Genomic DNA, 16,986 nt, shown 5'->3' on the forward strand with positions numbered 1-16,986 from the left:
GAAGGGAACCACCAATATAAAAAGACAATGGACTCAATGGGAGAAGATATTTGCAAATAACATATTCAATAACATATGGCTATTCATAATAACCATTATCATATATATAATGAGAATTTATTTATACACACATACACAAACTCTTACAACTTAACACCCAAAGCAAAAAATCCAGTTAAATAAAGGGAGGAGGACACAAACAGACTTTTCTCCAAGACAGATATATAGATGGCCACCAGACACATTAAAAGGTGCTTAATATCACTAATTATCAGGAAAATTCAAATCAAAACCACAATAAGGTGCTACCTCACACTGGTCAGAATGGCTATATCCAACTGACAACAACAGTGTTGGCAACAATGTTCAGGAAACAGAAATCTTGTGTACTGCTGTTGAAATTGCAAATTAGTGCTGCCACTATATAAAACAGTATGAAGATTTCTCACGAAATTAAAAGTAGTACTCCAATAATTCTACTTGTGGGTATTCGTCCAAAATTTTAAAAAAATGTAATTCTAAAAGACGTATGTGCCCCTATATCCTTTGCAGAATTATTTACAATAACCAAGATATGAGAACAACCTAGGTGTCCATCGATAGATGAATGAAAAAAGTATATGTGGTACATACATTGATGGGCAAAAGTAGGTTTATAGATATTCATATGAAGAATAACACAGTAATTAATAAAAATACAAGGTTAAACTCTGTTTCACGTATTCACCCCTGCATATACAATGGAATACTGCTCAGACATATAGAAAATGAAACCTTGCCATTTGCTACAACATGGATGGACCTAGAGCAGAAATCCCCAAACACTGGGGCTGCGGACAGGTACTATTCCATGGCCTGTTAGAAACTGGGTCACACAGCAGGAGGTGAGTGGCCAGGGAGCAAGCAAAGCTTCACTCGAATTACTGCCTGAGCTCTGCTTCCTGTTTCCCCACCCTCACCCCACCTTGCCCCCATCCATGGAAAAACTGTCTTCCTTGAAACTAGTCCCTGGGGCCAAAAAGGTTGGGGACTGCTGACCTAGAGGGTACTATGTTAACAAAAGTAAGTAGGACAGAGAAAGAAAAATACCATATGATTTCACTTATATAGGAATTCCAAAACAAAATAAACGAGCAAACAAAAGAAAAACACAAACTTGTAGATACAGAGAACAAAAATGGTTGCCAGCGGGGAAGAGGGTAAGGGATTGAGTGGAAAAGGGAAGGGGATTATGAAGTACAAACTTCCCACTATAAAATAAGGTAGACTAATGTTATTGACTCTACGGGGAATAGTCAATAATATTATAACTATGTAAGGTGACAGTCATTAGACTTATTGTGGCAACTGCTTCATAAAATACAGAAATGTTGTACTATGTTGTACACCTGAAATTAACATAATATTTTATGTCCACTATCATACAAAATAAAATTAAAAATAAATTTAAAAAGCTAAAATCCAAATTCCAAAGATCTTGAGATTTCTAAGAGAAAAATCTATTAGAGGCTATCACATTCATATATCAAATTAATAAATTAATTTTTGGTCCTGTTTTGTTGTTGTTGTTTTATTTTGCTTTTGTCTTTTTTCCCCTCCTGGTATTATTACAAACCCTCCATCCCCAAATTTAAGAAGGAAAATTATTTAGGAACATTCCAAATAAGCTATTTGACAGTTAGGAGCCAAACAAAAAAAGATCATCCTTTCCCTCTTCATTTCAGATACCCAGCTGTACTTGGTATTTTTGGACTTCAAACTCCAGAAATTACTCTCTTAACTCTGTGTTTATTTGGTCATTTTACTGTAGTAAGAAGCTAAGACACTAATGTACAGTGATTTCTAGTATGTATTAATATGAATAATTATGAAGACAATCTGCCATCTTCCTACCAAAATTGTAAGAGTTTAATGGCATCCTACCTACACAGATCCATAATTAACACAGTCTTTGCAACCTTATGTCCTATGCAATTCCAATTAGTGCCATCTCAAGTATGCAATACAGACCTACACATCGAAGAACTACTATTTTCCCCAAATAAAACTCATATTCATATCAATATTTCTAATTTTGCTGAGCCTTAACTTCTTGCCTTCTTAATCCTATCTTCCTCCAGCCCACACAATCTCATGACCACTTGTACAGACTGGTGAATAGGAACATGGGCTTGAGAGATACTCCAAATGTCAGCTTGCTTATCTATACCATATCTTTAACCTGCAATTTCCTCACCTGGAAAATAAGAAGAGCAAACTCTCTCTTAGAAGATTATTTTGAATATGAAATAACTTAATTTACATTCAATAGTAAGCCCTCAGCATTGCACCTGCCAGACAGAGAAACTCCAAATGTTATACAACTATAACGATAATGCAGAAGGAGAAAAGAGAATAGCCAGAAGCTATTTTCTATATTTCCTAGAAATTTTTGGTCCTAAATAAAGCTATTCCAAGTCTAGCTTTCACCTTGAAGATATTTATAATTTTTCAAGAATATAAATTCAAAAAATTCAAAATAGTTATATACTGGACACATAAAGCCCAATTTAGTGTTCGGTACTCCTCAATAGTACTATCAAGAGGAAACTGGTGGCCCTGGCTGGTGTAGTTCAGTGGATTGAGTACAGGCCTGCGAACTAGAGGATCGCGGTTCGATTTCCAGTCAGGGCACATGCCTGGGTTGCAGACCAGTTCCCGGCAGGGGACACACCAGAGGCAACCATACATTGATGTTTCTCTCCCTCTCTCCTTTCCCTCTAAAGATAAATAAATAAAATCTTTTTCTAAAAAAAGAGGAAACTGGTAAAGGAGTAAAAAAATTATTTTCAATGTGTTATCACTGAAAGTGCATGCCACTGAGAGTCAGGAGGCTAGGGTTCTAGCTCTGTTTCTTCCTTTAACCAGACCCAGTTACTTTCTTCCTCTAGGCAATATACTATTAATACCCCAATGAAGAGTTTAGACTAGAATATCTCCAAGAGCCCTCAAGAATTAGCATACTACCTTTTTGGAAGAAAAAAAAGAAGGTTTGGTATGAATACCAATGTAGTACATAAATGGTACCTCCAATTTTCTGGTCTTCTAAGCTGTAGTAAAACTCCATGAAGAAGATGAGTAACCCAGTCAGGTCTGTGATCTTCCTCTTGTCCTTTCCTCCCACCCTGTCTTTTCCATCCTATAGTTCACAACCCTACCTCAACCTCTGAATACAAGATGGGTCTCTGTCACTAAGAAATGAAAGTGTTCTCTCTGAAATCTAATAACTCAAGTATTTATATATAGTCTCAAAGAAATCCAAGCTTACCATTTATACAATTACTTCAAAGAAGGGCAGCAAAAAATTGGGAAAAAGGATTGAGTTTGAGAATTTTAGTGGCAAGACCATATTTCCCTGGTTCAAACAAAACAAAAGAAGCTTACAATACACAGAACTGCAAACTACATTTAAAATGGTGAATGACACAAAGATTAAAATGAAACTGTTTAGAAGTGAAGATGAATAGATAATGAAAAAAGTGATCACTCCAGGTCAAGATCATTCATAGGTCAATTATGCACATCTGTATACTTATAAATAAAAGAAAATGAAAGATGACTAAAAGGTGAAAATGAGATAATATATTGTAAAGTCATAAATGTTCTAGTTGATGTTTATTAAATAAGTTTGAAAAGAAAATGATCATGAGTTAAGCAATGGGTGACCACAGTGCTTTACATTACATTCTACCTGCCAGTGATTAGTTCAAGAAGGGATGCATGTCTCAGTTACATCAATAAAGTCATTTCAGGATTTCTGACAAAACGTTAGAAAAGAATCCTTTTTATTGGACTTGAAGCTGGGATTTACCACATGAAGAAGATGTACCAACCTTTCAAAACCAACATGTCTGAAGCATGGTCTTTCTCCCTGTGACTTTCAAGCAGTGAGTACTATTAAATTCTTTTTTGTGCTTAAGCCAGTATATTATTGACTTCCCTGAATAACACCATTAGGCAATCTTAACACATGCTTGGCTTTCTGACTGATCAAATGAGTTACAAAAATGATTCCTTAATATTATAATCCTTGATATAAAAATAACAAGATGCAAAGAAATAAATGTAATAATAGGCTGATCTATAGGTTCATATAACAGGAAAATTATTCTTGGGTCCTAAGTGTCAGGTATTATGTCATAATACTCTAATATAAAACTGTGAAAGAGAGAAAACAGTTGCTAAAGATTTTAAGATAAGAGTTCAAAAGTCTTCTAAAGAAATGTGTAACACTGAGTGTTCTATCTAGAGCTGTAGTTCTATTTTGCACTCTAATATGTGCAAAAATAACCTGTGAGTCTATTAAAATGCATATTCTAATTATCCCTGGAGAGACAACTGTTTTTAATTTAAAAAATTATAATTACAGTTGACCTTTGATATTATATTAGTGTTAGGTAAACAGCATGGTGGTAGGACATTTATATAACTTATAATGTAATTCCCTCAATAAGTCTACTCTCTACTTGGCACCATACACAGTTACTACAATACTATTGACTATATTCCCTATGCTGTACTTTACTCCCCTCCTGAATATTTTGTATTTGCCAATCTGTACCTCTCAATCCCCTCAGCCCTTTTACACAGATCACCCAATCCTTCTCCATCTGGCAACTCAGTTTGTGTCTCTTTTGTTCATTTTGTTTTTTAAACGCTCCAGAATAGTGAAAATATATAGTATTTATCTTTCTCTGTCTGACTTATTTCACTTGACTCAATACCCACTAGGTCCATCCATGTTTTTGTAAATGGCAAGACTTAATTCCTATTTAAGGCCGAGTACTTCTGCATTGTGTATATGTACCACTTCTTTTTCCAACTGTCCACAGATGACCATTCAGGTTGTTTCCATATCTTGGCTATTGAATATTAAATGTCCTCCTTTGGAGAAATTATTATTAATAGTAGATGTAGAATAGATGAGCATGCCCACACACCTCTTCCCTTACTCCAAATAAAGTGACAACCCGGGAAGACACCATGAAAAAGAGCATTGTCTCACAGGAGAAAAAACTTTTCTTGGTATGTGAAATATTTTAAAAATAAAAAACAAATGGTAAAAAACACAAGTTTCAGTCATTCGCTTATCTTAGCAACTTTTGAACTGTACTTTGAAAATTATTACAAAAGCCTGCATCAATTTAATGGAACTAGGATTAAGGTAAAAATAAAAGTGAGTGTAGAGTATATTGAACATACCAATATTATTGTTGTTTATGAAGTATTAGTTTAAGGGGTGTATATTTTGTGTGTGTGTGTGTGTGTGTGTGTGAATGTCATGTGTGTATTAGGAGATGATATAACATATACTTCTAACTGTGGAAGTCGTGATCCCAGAAGTCTGTAAACTACTGGGTTAGATGCAATAAAAAAAAGGTTTAATATACAATGCTCCAAGCCAGATCTTTATGAATAAGTCTCCAGCTGACCTGTGAGAGACTCTATGGGGAGAAATCATTAAGACCTTACACTCATGAGCTCATCTTTTGAAACAATTTCTGAGACCTATAGGACACCTAAAGAAAAATAAGGTCATGAAAATAGTAATGATCAACTTCATATATTTTAATGTAAAAATTTTAACTGGCATATTTTTACCCACAGTCTCAGATGCCGGTGAAAGCCTTACCTGGAAGTGTCTTTTGGTAAGAAACACATTGATGTCTCCACAAAGAAATGGCAGATCTCTCTCGATTCTGCAGTCCATTTAGTCTTTCTGCTAGTCCGCCTCTGTTTAATGAATTATGATGTATTAGGTTTACTTAAAAGAAAAGCTTCAGAATAGTTGCCACATTTATATTTTATACTCTCCAACCAGAGACAAAAAGATAGACCATTCAAATTTTAACTTATGTGACATCACATTCTCTTTCTAAAGGCCCGATCTTCCTAGGTCAGTAATCCACTTTTTAGAGATTTCTTGGAAGCTCAGTTTTCTGATTATTAAAAATATGGACTACTTCAGATCAGTTTGATTTCTTTCATTCTTCTTAGTTTACTTATCCTGTAAACACATTCAGACTATTTGTTTTCTGGTCTACCTAGCAAAGTGCTAAGCATACAAAAAAAATACAATGAGTTATGCCACTGAGGTGGAGAAAGACCTGTAATCTGCTCTGCAGGCAGTGGCAAACAAATGTAGCAGGTTCAGAGGTGCAGTCAATAATAAATCCTGATAGGTGAAACACTTCTATAGGAGAATCTACGTACAGACTCACTATTCTAACAAAAAAGATACTGAGTATTAATCACAAATACACAGCAAGAATAAACAGAACAATTTTCATGTATTGCAAAAAGATGATTGGTAACTGTGGACATCAAGTCCACACATAAAAGTCTTTATTAATAAATACAACTAGGAGTTTGCAAAAAAACGGTGGCTGAGTAGGACAGAGCAACTCCAGTTCTCATACTCCTGGGAGAAAATCCTGGCAGATCTACTGAGAAACAGCGCAATCAATTCCCCAACCAACAATTCCCCAGCATTTATGAAAAGAAGAGACCAGAGATAGTGACGGACCAGACAGCTACAGGTCAGTGGGGTCTCAGGGACGTGAGTAAGGACGGAGGCGGCTGGGCCGGCAGCAGCCCTGGGCCGGCGCATAATGGCCCTGAGCCGTGGTTGCCTCTACGGTCGGGGCCCAGAGGCTTCCGTCAGTGCCCAGTGACAGAGGCATCTGCCACTGAGGACTCATTGGGAGCCCAGCACCCAGTGGAGCCTTGGCCTGGCTTCGGGGTCCTTGGAAGAGAGCTGGCTCCCTCGCTCCCCATCTAGGCAGGGCTGGGTGGCAGAGACCTGTCTGCCTAAGTTTGCAGGGAAGGTGGCAAGGACAGAGGGCCATGTTCAGTTGCAATCTCAGTGGTCGCCAGCCCACTAGCCCGCCAGCCCAGGAAATTTGAGAGGAGCATTGTCCTAACCAGTCAGGTTGGGGATTGGGCTGGGCTGAGAGGCAGGTTTTCTGGAGAAGTTTTTATTGGAAAGTGAGGTGTTCTCCTGCGAAGGCAGCTTGCCTTGGGTCTCACCCAGCCACAGGACTAGGAAGGACCAGTACCAGATCCCGTGGGGCCCAGGCAGCCTGTAGGGTGGGGGAGCACCCACACCCCAGTCTGATAGCCTGGCTGGCCGGTATGTGTGCGCCTGGGCCTACAACCCAGCCCAAAGAGGGGTCCTGCAGAAACCAGAAAAACTGGATTGGACAATTTGAAACCAAAAAGTGAGGGTTTTTTGTTTTTTTTTTTAAATAAAATTTTTAAAAAATTACCTTTTTAAAAACTTTTTTTTTAACTAATCGTATATATTTTAAATTTCATTGTTGCTGTATCTTTCGGTACTTTGTTCCTCTCCTTACTTTTTTCCTGTTTTAGTCCTCCTTCCTTTCATCCCAAACATACTGATTTTTTTTTTAAAATATTTTATTTATTTATCTTTCGAGGGGAAGGGAAGGAGAGAGGGACAGAAACATCAATGTATGGTTGCCTTTCGTGCGTCCCCTGCTGGGAGTTGGCTTGCAGGGAACTGGCCTGCAACCCAGGCATGTGCCCTGACTGGGAATCGAACCCAAACTTACTGCTTTTTCCTCACTTCTCCTGCCCTTTTTTGTGTCTGTTTATTGCTTTACATACCACTGTAAATGCTCCACAACACATCTCTAAGGTCTTAGCCCACTTTAGGTTCCTGAATTCTATTACTGTAGTGATTAACTCTACTTCCTCACATGCTATGCCTATTTCCTATTCTTTACTCTCACTTTAACTCAAAATCTGACCACCCGCAACCTCACTGCTTTCTAGATACAACTCACAAGCCTTCTCTCCCCAACAAGAGGCTTATCTTTGGTCTATCATTTCCTAAAAATGCCAAATTGGGTTCAAGATTACAATTAACACTATATAGAGCAAAGATCCTCTATCTCTTTTCTACCGGCTGTGACTGTAAATATCATAGAGTACTCTTCTGCTGTCATAAAACATTTTACCTCCCCCTTCAACTGATCACACACACACAAAGAAAGGAGTAGGTGGAAGCGGAGAACATCAAGAAACCTGCAGGACACTGCAACATTGAATTTCAAAGGTATTCTACCACAGAAGTTCACACCATAAACCAAGGGAGTCAGAACACATCAATTTAAGAAACTGAGGCTAACAAGAAGAGTCCCATGAACAAAGGGAAGACAAAGAAACAATGCCCAAATGAAAGAAAAGGAGGAAGTCTCAAAAATGTCAGATGAAAGAGAGGCAAGTCAGCTATCAGATATTGAATTCAAAGCACTAGTTATCAGGAAATTCAAAGAGCTCACAATGAGCTACCAGAAACTAGAGGGGAGCTACAATGAGCTCTCCACAAACTATATCCACATGAAAAAGGAAATAGAAACTATCACCAAAGGCCAAGAGGAAATGAAAAATACAATTTTGGAACTGAAGAATACAGTAGGAGGAATGAAAAGCAGGATCGATGAGGCAGAAGATTGGATCAGTGAGTTGGACGACACAGTAGAAAGAATCTCTCAGAAAGAGCAAGAAAGGGAAAAGAGGCTCAGAAAGAATGAAGAGGGATTAAGAGAAATGCAAGATAATATGAAACATAATAATATCCGAATAATAGGAATACCAGAAGGAGAAGAAGAAGTACAAGGGATAGAAAACCTATTTGAAAGAGTAATGAGGGAAAATTTTCCTAATTTGATGAAAGAAAAAGTTACGTGAAATCATGAATCACAGAGAGTCTCATTCAAGAGGAACCCAAAGAGGCCCACTTCAAGACACATCATCATTAAAATGGCAAAATTCCAAGACAAAGAGAGAATCTTAAAGGCAGCAAGGGAGAAAAAGGAAGTACCATACAAGGGAGCCCCAATAAGGTTAGCTACTGACTTCTCAATGGAAACACTCCAAGCAAGAAGAGAATGGCAAGAAATATTTCAAGTAATGAGAACCAGAGGCCTACAACCAAGGCTGCCTTACACAGCAAGACTCTCAATCAATATAGAAGGCCAAATAAAGAGCTTCCAAGACAAAAGAAGTCTAAAAGAATATGCCTCCACCAAACCAGCTCTACAAGAAATACTAAAAGGGCTTCTTTAAGGAAAGGAAGGAAAAGAGAGACACAGAGAGGAACTCAGGTACAAAAATGGCAATGAATAAGTACCTATCAATAATAACATTAAATGTAAATGGACTAAATGCTCCAATCAAAAAATATAGAATAGCTGAATGGATAAGAAAGCATGACCCACACATATGCTGCCTACAGGAGACCCACCTCAGGACAAAAGACCATCACAGACTAAAAGTGAAAGATGGGAAACAAATTTTCCAAGCAACTGGACAAGAAAAAAAAAAGCAGGGTAGCAATTCATATATCAGACAAAACAGATTTCAAAACAAGGGCCATAAAGGGAGACCTGAAAGGTCACTTCACAATACTCAAGGGAAGAAGCCACCAAGAAGACTTTAACATCGTACATATATATGCACCCAACATAGGAGCACCCAAATATATAAGGAAAATCTTAGAGGACTCCAAGAAAGATATTGGCAGCAACACATTATAGTAGGGGATTTTAACACCCCACTGCCAAAAACGAACAGATCTTCCAAACAAAGTTTCAACAAAGATACTGTGGCATTGAACAATGCCCTAGATGAAATGGACTTAACTGATATATATAGAGCCCCTCATCCCAAAGAAGCTAAACACACATTCTTTTCAAATGCACATGAAACATTTTCAAAGACAGACCACATGATAGGACACAAAACGAGACTCTGAACAAATTCAAGAAAATTGAAATCACACCAAGCATTTTCTCTGACCACGAGGGACTGAAATTAGAAAACAACCCCAAAGAAAAAAAACCAAAACACCCCAAATCATGGAGACTGAATGGTATGCTATTAAACAACGAATGGGTCAAGAATGAAATTAGGGAAGAAATCAAGTTTCTGGAAACAAATGAAAACAAACTCACAACAACCCAAAATTTATGAGACACGGCGAAGGCAGTCCTGAGAGGGAAGTTCATAGCAATACAGGCTTACCTAAAGAAGACAGAAACATTTCAAACAAACAACCTAACCCTAACTCAAAGAACAACAACAAAGACAGCCCAGAGCAAGTAGAAGGAAGGAAATAACCAAGATCTGAACAGAATTAAATGACATAGAGACTAAAAGCACAATTCTGAGGATCAATGAATCCAGAAGTTGGTTTTTTGAAAAGATAAACAAAACAGACAAGCCTTTAAGCAGGCTCATTAAGAAAAGAAGAGAGAGGACACAAATAAACACAATAAGAAATGAAGGAGGAGAAATTACAAGTGATACCACAGAAATACAAGGGATTGTAAGAAATTACTATGAAGAACTGTATGCCAAGAAATTTGAAAACCTAGGTGAAATGGACAAATTTCTAGAAAAATATAATCTTCCAAACCTCCATGAAGAGGAAGTAGAAAGCTTGAACAGACCAATAACAGCAGATGAAATTGAAGCAGTAATCAAAAAACTCCCATCACAGAAAAGCTCTGGACCAGAAGGTTTCACAGGAGAATTCTACAAAGCATTTAAGGAAGAGCTAACCCCTATTCTTCACAGACTATTAAAAAAAATCCCAAAGGAGGGAAAACTCCCAAACTCTTCTTATGAAGCCAGCATCATCCTAATCCCAAACCCAGATAGAGACACAACAAAGAAAGAAAACTTTAGGCCAATATCGCTGATTAACATAGATGCTAAAATCCTCAACAAAATATTGGCAAATCGCATCCAACAATACATCAAAAAGATCATACACCATGACCAAGTGGGATTCATCCCAGGAATGCAAGGATGGACAGCACATAAACAAAAGCAAAGACAAAAACCACATGATCATATCAATAGACGTGGAAAAAGCTTTTGATAAGGTACAACACCCATTTATGATAAAGGTACTCAGAAAAATGGGAATAGAGGGAGCATTCCTCAATATAATAAAGTCCATATATGAAAGACCTACAGCCCACATCATACTCAATGGGCAAAAACTAACAGCTTTTCCACTAAGATAAGGAACAAGAAAAGGTTGCCCACTATCACCACTTCTATTCAATATAGTATTGGAAGTTCTAGCCACAGTGACCAGACAAGAAAAGGAAATAAAAGGCATCCAAATCAGAAAGGAGGAAACAAAACTGGCATTGTTTGCAGATGACATGATAGTGTACATGGAAAAGCCTACTGCCTCTACTAAAAAACTGCTCGAACTAATAAATGAATTTGGCAAAACAGGAGGATACAAAGTCAATATCCAGAAATCAAAGGCATTTTTGTATACCAACAATGAAACAGAAGCAGCAGAAATCAGGAAAAAAAATCCCATTCGATATACCAAAAGCAAAAATAAAATATCTGGGAATAAATCTAACCAAGGAGGTTAAAGACCTGTATGCAGAAAATTACACAACACTGAAGAAAGAAATCAAGGAAGACACAAACAAATGGAAACATATACTGTGTTCATGGAGTGGAAGAATTAACATCACCAAAATGTCTATACTACACAAAGCAATTTACAGATTAAATGCAATACCTATTAAAGTACCAATGGCATATTTCATAGACATAGAACAAACACTTCAAAAATTTATATGCAACCATAAAAGACCCCGAATAGTAGTTGTAATGTTGAGAAAGAAGGACAAAGTAGGAGGGATCACAGTACCTGATGTCAAACTGTACTACAAGGCCACTGTAATCAAAAGCGCCTGGTACTGGCATAAAAACAGGCACATCGACCAATGGTACAGAACAGAGAGCCCAGATATAAACCCAACTCTCTATAGTCAATTAATATTTGACAAAGAGGGCAGTAACATAAAATGGGGTAAAGATGGCCTCTTCAACAAATGGTGTTGGGAGAACTAGACTGCTACGTGCAAAAAAATGAAACTTGAGCACCAACTTACACCATACACCAAAATAAATTCAAGGTGGATAAATGACTTAAATATAAGCTGTGACAGCATTAAAGTCCTAGAGGAGAACATTGGCAAGAAAATCTCAGATATTTCACGCAGCAACATTTTTACTGATATGTCCCCTAAAGCAAGGAATATAAAGGAAAGAATAAACAAATGGGATCTCATCAAAATAAAAAGCTTCTGTGCAGCTAAATAAAACAGCATTAAAATAAAAAGACAACCAGCTGTATGGGAAAACATATTTGCCAATGATACCTCAGACAAGGTTTTAATCTCCAAAGTATACAAAGAACTCACATGACTTCACTCTAAGAAGACAACTAACCCAATTAAAAAATGGGGAAAGGACTTGAACAGACACTTGTCCAAGGAAGACATACAGAGGATCCAGAGACACATGAAAAGATGCTCAATATCGCTTGCTATCAGAGGGATGCAAATTAAAACCACAATGAGATACCACTTTACACTGGTCAGAATGGCTACCATAAACAAAGCAATGAACAAAAAATATTGGAGAGGGTGTGGGGAAAAGGGGACTCTAGTCCACTGTTGGTGGGATTGCAGACTGGTACAACCATTATGGAAAACAGCATGGAATTTTCTCAGGAAACTAAAATTGGACCTGCCCTTTGACCCAGCAATTCAACTGCTGGGATTCTACCCTAAGAACCCTAAAACACCAATCCCAAAGAACATATGCACCCCAATGTTTATAGAAGCACAATTTACAATAGCCAAGAGTGGGAAGCAAACTAGGTGCCCATCAGTAAATGAATGGATCAAAAAACTATGGTACACATACAGAATGGAATTCTATGCAGCAGAAAGAAAGAAGGAGCTCCTATCTTTTCAACAGCATGGATGGAACTAGAAAGCATTATGCTGAGTGAAATAAGCCAGGTGTTGAAGGACAAATACCATATGATCTCACCTTTAACAGGAAGCTAAACAACAAAACAAACAAGCATGCAAAATATAATGAAAGACACCAAAATAGAGAATAGGGGGACAGTGACCAGAGGGGAAAGGGGAGAAAATTTCAGGAGAAATAGGGGAGGGATTTAGAAGAACAAATATATAGGATACATGGACAACAACTGAGAAGGGTGGAAATGAGAGGGAGTTGGGGAGCACAGGTGGGTGGAATGGCACGGGAGTAATAGACAGAAAACTGTACTTGAAAAATAATTAAGTAAAAAAAAAAAGAACCTATTTGAAGAAATAATGATTGAAATCTTCCATAACCTGATCAAGGAAAAAAGTGCCGAGAAGTGCCGAGAGTCCGAAACAAAATGAAACCAAAGAGGCCCATACCAAGACACAAAATAATTTAAATGTTTAAGGTTAAAGATAAAGAGAGAAACTTAAAAGCAGTGAGAGAAACAACTTGCCTATAAGGAAGCTCTAATACTGTCAGCTAATTTCTGAACAAAAACATTTCAGGTTAGAATGGATTGACATGAAATATCCAAAATGATATAAAACAAAAACTGCCTAGGAGGGTGTGGCTCAGTTGGTTGGAGCATTATCCCACATCCCACAAAGTAAAATGTTATAGATTTGATTCTCGGTCAGAGCACACACCCAGATTGTGGTTTTGGTCTCTGGTTAAGGTATGTGCTAGAAGACAATCAATGGATGTTACTCTCATGCACCAATGTCTCTCTGTTCCTCTCTCACCCTTCTTCTCTTCTTCCTGACTGTCTCTAAAAGCAATGAATAAATGTCCTTGGGTGAGGATTAAAAAAAAGTTTTCCTAAAGCAAAAACCTACATTCAACACTAATTTATCCAGCAAAGATATCATTTAAAATTGAAACAGAATACTCACTTCAGTGGTATATATCCTGAATTTGGAATGATAGAGAAGATTACCAGACTACTGTGCAATGACTCTCAAATTCAGTGTTCTATATTATCTATATACATGTGACACTTTACAAGTATATAAATATATAACATATAAGTATACTATATATATATATATATACACACATTTAAGTATATTTTACTGATTATGCTGTTACAGTTGTCCCTATTTTTTCCCTTTGTCCTCCTCCACCCTGTACCATCCCTTCCTTCCAGCAATATGCTCCCCCACTTAGTTCATGTCCATGGGTCATGCATTTAAGTGCTTTGCATTCTCCCTTTCCTATATTATTCTTAATATCCCCCTGCCTATCTTGTTTCCACCAATCATGCTTCTTCACCCCTGTACCATTTCCTCCTTTCTTCCTCTTCCCACTCCCAGCTGTTAACACTTCAAATTATCCCCATACCCATGATTCTGTTCCTATTGCTTGTCTGCTTACTTTGTTTTGCTTATCTTTTCATTTTTTAGACTTAGGTGTTGATAGCCACCAGTTTGTTGGCACTTTAATGTTCACTGATTTGACCTTCTTTTTCTTAAATAAGGCCCTTTAACATTTCAAGTGATAATGGCTGGGTGATGATGAATGGAACTCCTTTGTAGGTAACTCTTTTTTCTCTTGTGTTTGTAAGATTCTCTCTTTATCTTTAACCCTTGGTATTTTAAGTATGATGTGTTTTGGTGTGATCCTCCTAGGGTCCATCTTGATTGGGACTCTCTGTGCTTCCTGGACTTGCGTGTCTATTTCCTTTGCCAAATTAGGGAAGTTTTCTTTTGTTATTTTTTCAAATAGATTTCCAATTTATAGCTCTTTCTCCTCTCCTTCTGGCAACTCTAAGATGCAAACTTTGGACCTTTTGAAGTTGTCTCAGAGGCTGCTCATACTACCTTAATTTTTCTGAATTCTTTTTTCTTCTTGTTGTTCTGACTGGTTGCTTTTCGCTTCCTTACATTCCAAATCATTGATTTGATTCTCAGCTTCATCAGCTCTACTGTTGTTTCCCTGTACATTATTCTTTATTCCAATTTATGAATCCTGTTTCTGGCTGGATCTTTTTTATGCTGCTGAGATCCTCACTAAGTTCCTTGAGCATCCTTAAAACCAGTGTTTTGAATTCTGCATCTGATAGATTGCTTATCTCCATTTTGTTTAACTGTTTTTGTGGAGTTTTGATCTGTTCTCTTATTTGGGCCATTTTCTTTGTCTCCTCATCTTGGCAGCCTCCCTTTATTTTTTCTACGTTACCAGGTAGAGCTGCTATGACTCCGTGCCTTGGCAGCATGGTGTAATGTAGTAGGTGTCCTGTAGGATCCAGTGGTAACACCTCCCCTATCACCCAAGCTGGGAATTTGAAGTGCACCCTTCATGTGCACTGTGTACACCCTCCTATTGTAGTTGAGCCTTGGTTGCTGTTGGCAGATCAATGGAAGTGATTTACTCAGGCCACTCAGCTGCAAAGTTTGGCTGTGACTGCTTACCACCAACCTCTGTCCTCTGTGGAGATTCAGCTGTGTAGGGAATGTGTGGGCGTGCTTCAACATTGTCTGTAGCTGTCCACAGGGTGTGCTGACCCTGGGGTTTCCTGGGGGATGCAGGCCAAGGTCAGCCCCAACCCACATTTTACCCTGGGCTGCCCTTTCTGAGCTCTAAAGCAATCTGAGAAGGCTGCTACTTGTGCTGGGCTTGGAGATTCCCAGGTGAAGGCAAACTGTTGAACTAATGTTGCTGCCCCTAGTGCCCAGCCTGAAGCTCAGTGAGGCCAGCTGCTGCTTGTTTGATACGATTTAGGAAGTTGTGAAGCACAAGCCAAGACCAGCCATTCATATGGAAAAGCAGCTTGGGTAGGCCTATAAGTTGGGTGGGGCGGATAACAAGGTCAAACAATGTTAGTCAGATTGACGGTGTCTCAGATACGGCATGAGGTTGTTGGCTCCATGGCTCTGCAGTGGGTAGGGCTCCGAAAAAGGACAATGGCCTCTGCTCATCTTGATGCTGACTACTTCACCTTCTCCCTGTATTCCACTGGTCCCCTTCAAGCTGCCACCCCAGTGCTGGAGGGAGTGAGTCTGAGTAGGTGAGTCTGTGTGTGGGTTATTTAAGAGGAACTGGTTGGGGCTCCAGAAGTTTCTTCCACCAACTCAATCCCCACTGGTTTTCGCAGCCAGAAATTGTGGGGATTTATCTTCCTGGCACTGGAACCCTGGGCTGGGAGCATGATGTGAGGCTTGGCCTGCTCACTCCTCAGACATCCCTCACAAACTTTTATGGAACAAGACCAGCCCATTCCACATCTTGATGGATGTGGTTTCTTTAATTCTATATTGTCTGACTTTCATTCAACTCAGTCTGTGATGGTTCTGAGTGGATGGCTGTTTTATGTTTTAGTTGTACTTTGCATGTGATTATGAAAAGGAGCGAGCCATGTCTGCCTACTCTGCCATCTTGACCCCTATATATTTTTTTAACTGAAAGGGAAATTAAGAGTTTCATGGACAAGGAAAGGTTAGTAGTTTGACCACCAAAGCAGTACAAGAAAAAGTGTTTCAAGCTCTTCTTTTAAAAAAAGGAAAAAAGCCCCCAAAAATAGTTAAAAGAATAAAATGGAAATACACACCTACTATTAACCACTTTAAATGTAAATGGCTCAAATACTCCAATCAAGGACATGCTACAGCAGAATGGATAAGAAAACAAGACCCATACACAGGCTGTCTACAAAACACTCACCTCAGAATGAAAGAAACATGTACACTAAATGAAAAGGGATTGAAAAACATACTAGCACAAATGGAAATGAATAAAGAGTTGGGGTTCAATACTTTTGTCTGACAAAACAGACTTCAAAATGAAGACTATAGTAAAAGACAGAAGACACTACAAGATGATAAAGGGAGCAATCCAACAGGATATAATACTTGCAAACATTTATGCCCTCAATATAGAAGTACCTAAATATATAAAGCAAATCTTAATGGACATATAAGAAGAGATCAACAATAATACAGTCATAGCAGAAGATTTTTAACTTCCCATTAACATCAATGGATAGATCTAAAAACAGAAAACCAACAAGGAGACAGTGGCCTTAAATTACAGACTAGA

The 16,986-nt window shown here is 38.1% G+C and overlaps 1 protein-coding gene across 2 annotated transcripts in view; it reads right to left on the bottom strand.

The window, feature by feature from the left end:
• Positions 1 to 16,986, bottom strand: part of SPIDR (scaffold protein involved in DNA repair) — a 387,966-nt gene that overhangs the window by 253,134 nt on the left and 117,846 nt on the right. For both annotated transcript variants that reach the window (XM_037035383.1, XM_037035384.1), the window contains one exon: positions 5,672 to 5,772. In XM_037035383.1, coding sequence (XP_036891278.1) covers positions 5,672 to 5,772 — 101 coding nt within the window. The remainder of the gene's footprint in view (positions 1 to 5,671; positions 5,773 to 16,986) is intronic.

This window comes from Sturnira hondurensis, unplaced genomic scaffold (genome assembly GCF_014824575.4).
Source record: "Sturnira hondurensis isolate 20B ecotype Veracruz unplaced genomic scaffold, ASM1482457v3 Scaffold0022258, whole genome shotgun sequence".
NCBI classification, from domain to species: domain Eukaryota; kingdom Metazoa; phylum Chordata; class Mammalia; order Chiroptera; family Phyllostomidae; genus Sturnira; species Sturnira hondurensis.